We start from the raw sequence: 5,707 nt of genomic DNA, 5'->3' as shown, positions 1-5,707 counted from the left end.
ACTCTCTGATAATACACCCTATATCCATCAATAATAACTTCATTAATCGCCGATTGAAATGAGATTCTATCATATTTTCCCTTCTAAAATATAAAGGACATAAAACAGAGCAAGCAAGAGAAATAAAAAGGTGATGAAACTAATTATGAACAGTAACACATTATTGAAAATTTCTCAGTGACACGCTTAAACAGCATATTAGTAACTACCCGAGGGCACATATAGCTTCCTTATTGTTAGTACTTAGGAGTGGTGGCTTACTTTCATCATTAATGAAGTCTTGCTTATTTAATTTATTTAGATTGAGCTAACCATTCCATCTTCTGATGATGATTCTTTGGAAGCCACATTGTAGAGACCCAATTGAGCAGATTGTGAGTTAATAAAGTTGCATTGTTTTCGAATTTCGCCTTGAGAACCGGTCAACACACCAATGTTACCCATTTTGATCATTGAAGCCTTGAAGGCCTCAAAGAAAGCATTTTGGTCACTACTGAACTTGTTAACAATGTCGATGGTATCTGCACCGGAAGTTGAGAACAACTCTTGGTCACTTTGGAGCAAACCCTTGTGAACCTGAAGATTCGAGTAATAGTTTTTGTCGAACGTGTCGGGTGTTGTAAGGTCCAAATTGGCTACTGTGGTTCCGGGACCACCATTAGGGCATAGTGATCTCAACGTTTGTAGGTAACTTGAATTCAGACTTGGGTCAGGACTACCAGTGTTGCTAAAATTGTATAACCGTCCAACAAATAAACTGCAACGAGCCCTACCAAATGTATGTGCCCCTAAATAAATCAAAATAAAACATCTTCTGTCATTCAATTACGTAATCACACATCAGTAAAAATAACTATTTTTTACACTGTGAGTACATCAAAATTAAACTCTTAATTAACAGTACTATAACCCATAAAATAATATTGTAGTAACTGCGGAAGAAAATCGCTTTTAATATATTTTTGCATAATTTTTAAACTATAATTAGAATCAACAGAAATATATTTTCAAAGAGTGCTTAATTATCTTAGCTTAATTAATTTTATTATCATTATTATTAGATTACTGTACCTGAGAGTGCAACTAGATCAGTAGTGTTGAGGCCTTGAGCAGTAAAGCGTGCTTTAAGTTGATCCAAGGTCAAGGAAGGACCTGGAAGATTTTGTGCTAAGGTTATATTTGCCGTTAAACTATCTCTTCTCCCTAATTGAACTTTCCAATCAGGACCTTGATCCTGTAATAAACACATACATACATATTTGTATTATGTTATTGGATTCAAAATATTTATCTATGTATAAGTGTCCAGTATTATACGGAGACAATACTCAAGCGATTATCATATTTATGTAGTAATATAGAAACTAGACATATAAATTAGTTTGATTTAGATACAAACTATCCTTAAATAGAAATATAGACAATATAGAAATAATAAACACAGCAGAGAGTTTGATTACTAAAAAGAGAGACACAATTTTTTTCTCAAAAAAAAATTATTCTTCTCTACGTTTATATTTAAATGAAAATTCAAGTGCAGTCGATTTCACGTGAAGTTGATAATTGAGAGTCATTAGATAATTTAACTGATTTGACTAAATTTTCATCTAACGGCTCTCAACTATTAATTTTCACCTTATATTTATTAAAGTTATGAAAATTGAATCGATCATTGAATTGATAAAGTTAGAGATTCAAAAATTTAAGTTTTCAATTTAAAAATTTAAAAATTTAATTAAAATTTAACTAATGGTTATATAAAACTGATTTTTTGTACTTTATTTTTTAAATTGATTAACCATTAAAAATTATACCAATTTGACTGATTAACTGATTCTTTGAATAATTTTTTTATTCTTTTGGATTGGTTATTAATTGCCATCCAATTTTCTACTTCAAGCGGATATATCTGAAAACTTGTTTTTGATTAATCCAGTTGAACTGAATAATTCGATCCCGTTGTCGGCACTATGATATTTATAACTGAGACAAACAATTCTAATGCAATTTTATCTCGATGTTTTGATTTTAAAATACTTACAAAATATAGCTAATTTAATTTGAAGACATACCAGAACAGAAGATATTTCAGCTGCAAGAGCAAGAATATCTGCACAGGAAACTATGCCAGGACAAGCATTTTCTACTGCCGTCTTGATCTGATTCACAACATCTAAACCTCTTATTGAGTTGTTATTTGGGCGAGCTTGTTGTTCACTCACTATTGTTGCAGTGTTGTTCAACAAAAGTGATCCATCACAACCCTGTAACATGCACGGATAACACACACATTAATTAATTAATTAATTATCTCTTCTTTAACTTAATTATTAGTTCTCCGTAACTTTTCCCTCATTCCAAGTGCGCCTTTAATTTACATGAGTAGTTTTTATTTTTGACTTGAATAATAATAAAGATGATAGGGAGACATGAAGTAATGGTGGCAAATACTAAAGGACTAAGGGCCCATTACGGACTTATCCTACACTTTAAAGTACTATTGAAGTTGTTCCTCAATTAAAGAGGTAGTTGGATATTATTAATGAAAAAAAGCTTTCAATAATACCAAATACTTAAATTTTACTAAATGTATTATAAAAAAAAAACTTTTTTCTTTTAATTAAATTCTTAACTAATATTTTTAAGATTTTAATTAACCATACCAAACTCTTCTTTTTTTTTTTCACGGACTGACACGATGGAGCTTTATTTAAGAATTTGTCACTAACCAATGACCGCTGCATGCACAAGGTACATTTTGAACCCCAATACTTACTTAAATGGACTAATGACTAGGCCAATCAAACTTAATTTAATTAACCAAACTCCTTAACAAATAAAGTTTGAACTTTTTTTTTTTATCATTTTCCTACTAGCAAGGTCCGATAGTGGATGAGCAAAGTGAAGTAGGAGAAAAAGAAAATTCCAAAAAGAAGAGAGAAAAACTAAAAGATATTAATTAACAAACTATATTAGATATATACTAGAATCAACTGTNATACATATTTAAAAACAAATACATGGTTTTCAATTTAAGTGAACAAATAGTATTTTTGAATAATTAATAACCTCAAATGAGAAAAGTGGTGAAGAGCAAGTTGTTAAGTAAGAGTATGGTAGTGTTTACATACTTGAACAAAACAGTCATGAAAGTGAAGCCTAAGGAGGCTAGCAGGCATGCGTGGATCAGTTTTGGAGACATTGTTTATGACTTCACGTACAATTGAATGGACATTGGGACATGTTTTATTGTAAAAAGAGGGATCAAGTTGTGCTTCTGAGGATAAGAACACTCCAAACATAAACACACCATAGCATAGAGCTACCACTTTGAAACTACTTAGGAAACTCATCATTTTTATTTATATCAAGTAGTTTGTGTGTGTGTGTGAATGTGTTAGTGGCAAGGATACCTTTATTTATAGAATCACTACTAATCATGCATGCACTGTGCCCATATAGAAATTAAATGAGAGGTTTATATTCTGTATCCAATATTTATTAGTTGTTAGCAGCCATCATTCTTTTTATTCACTTATCTATTTTACTATTTACTTTTTAGATGCATCTCACTTTGTTAGGTATCATTCCACCCCCATAAGTAGTATCGTATTGTTTTTGGACTTCTTTTTGGAAAGCTTCAAATAAATAATCATTTGTGTAATTAATTAATTAAAGAGAAAAACCCAAATCAGCCATGACAATTACCTCAAAAGACAACGAGATCCTCGACAAAAAAATACCCACCCCGGTCCCTGAGCTTTACTTTTATGGGACTGATTAGTCCCTGTGCCAAAAAAAGTGAATGTTGTTTTTTTTTTTTGCACAGGGGCTAATCAGTCCCAAAAAAAAAAGATCAGAGACCAGATTGAGTGTTTTTTTTGCTTGAGAGCCTCGTTGTCCTTTCCAAATAATTGACTAATTGTGAGGGGCTGGATGGGATATTCACTCTTAATTAAAAGTTTTTATCTTGTAATTTATTAGTTTAACAATAAGGAAAAGTTAATAGAGTTAAGTTTACTTTTTTTTCTTCTTCTACTATTAATTGTCTATCAATAATAAAAGAGATATTACATAAACTTTTGAACAATTTTGATTTCAATTGATCATGTAGTGATGTTACATCAATTTTTGAACAATATTAGCTTTAATTGATGTACATCTATCATCAATATTGTATTATAATACAGAAAAAAATATTAAAAAAAATGTATCATAATATTTTCTTTTGCGATGAATATTCTCTTTTTCGTTTGTAGAAGGTGTAACTGTGTAAGATTTTTTACATCTTACTTTCCCATTTGATATTTCTGTCTCGGAGAATTTAACATTTTAAGTTGTTAATTTTGTCTTTTCATCTTCTGTCTTTACTTAGTAATTTTTTATATTTATGTCTTTTTAATTAAAAAATAGATGTTACAAGAAAAAAAAATAAATTATAACTAGCTACTTCTTTAGCACGAGCTATGTTATTATTTAATTAATATTTTTTTATAAATAAAAGATGTAATATTCTTTGCATTTTTGATATACAAAATAGTATGCTTGTTGTTATAGAATACGATATTCTTACTGTAGCATTTAGCAAAGCCTTCAAAATGATGTGTTTTATTTAACAAAATTTTTAAAACATCGTATTTTTATAACTTAATTTAAAATATTATATTATTAAAACACAGGCTTATTTTTATTATATTGGAGAAAATTTTTGTAAAATTTAAAGGGCTTAAAACAGAGCAAGAGAGAAAAAGGGTGAAAATAATTATAAGCACTAACACGTTATTGAAAATACAATAAGTTCAAGGACAATATTTCTCACAATCACACACTAAATAGCATACAATTAAGTACCCAAGGGCACATACCCTAAATGTGCCTATAGCTTCCTTATTATTAGTAGTGTGACTTAATTTCTTTCATGATTGAAGCTTTATTTTCTTATTATTTAATTTATTTAGATTGAGCTAATCATTCCATCTTGTGATGATGATTCTTGGGAAGCCACGTTGTAGAGAGCCAGTTCAGTAGATTGTGAATTAATAATTAATAAAGTTACATTGTTTTCGAATTTCGCCTTGAGTACCGGTCAAGACACCAATGTTACCCATTTTGATCATTGAAGCCTTGAATGCATCAAAGAAAGCATTTTGGTCACTACTGAAATTGTTAACAAGGCTAATGGTATCTGCACCCGAAGTTGAGAACAACTCTTGGTCACTTTGGAGCAAACCATTTTCAACTTGAAGATTGGAATAATAGTTCTTGTCAAACGTGTTGGGTGTTGTAGGGTCCAAATCGGCTAGGGTGGTTCCAGGGCCACCATTGGGGCATAGTGATCTCAATGTTTGTAGGTAACTTGAATTCAGATTCGGGGTCAGGGTTCCCGGTGTTACTGAAATTGTATAATCGTCCAACAGAGAAACTGCATTGAGCTCTACCAAATGTATGTGCACCTATAAAATGAAATATATATTATTTCATTTTAAAAAACTCAAGAGTAAATTATAGATAGATCTCTGACTTTTTGTCTCAAAGATAAAAAAATTATCGATTAGTTAAAAATACAAAAATATCTCTTACTTTCTAAAATACAAGACATTGAAATCTCTTCGAGAGGTCAATTTGTCCTTATATATCTTAGACAGAAAGACTTAAATATTTTATATTTTAAAAAATCAAGAACGTTTTATATTTTCATTTATTCATA

The 5,707-nt window shown here is 30.1% G+C and overlaps 1 protein-coding gene across 1 annotated transcript; it reads right to left on the bottom strand.

Moving 5' to 3' along the window:
- Window positions 23-3,450, bottom strand: LOC107638827 (peroxidase A2). Its single transcript, XM_016342225.2, has 4 exons — window positions 3,132-3,450; window positions 2,073-2,264; window positions 1,072-1,234; window positions 23-788 (listed from the first exon to the last, which is right to left on the bottom strand). Exons 1-4 carry the CDS (start codon window positions 3,354-3,356, stop codon window positions 298-300), a joined length of 1,071 nt encoding a protein of 356 aa, XP_016197711.1. The 5' UTR covers window positions 3,357-3,450; the 3' UTR covers window positions 23-297.

This window comes from Arachis ipaensis, chromosome B04 (genome assembly GCF_000816755.2).
Source record: "Arachis ipaensis cultivar K30076 chromosome B04, Araip1.1, whole genome shotgun sequence".
NCBI lineage: Eukaryota > Viridiplantae > Streptophyta > Magnoliopsida > Fabales > Fabaceae > Arachis > Arachis ipaensis.
The sequence above is the reverse complement of the archived record's forward strand: the minus strand, read 5'-3'. Positions and strand labels throughout refer to the sequence as shown.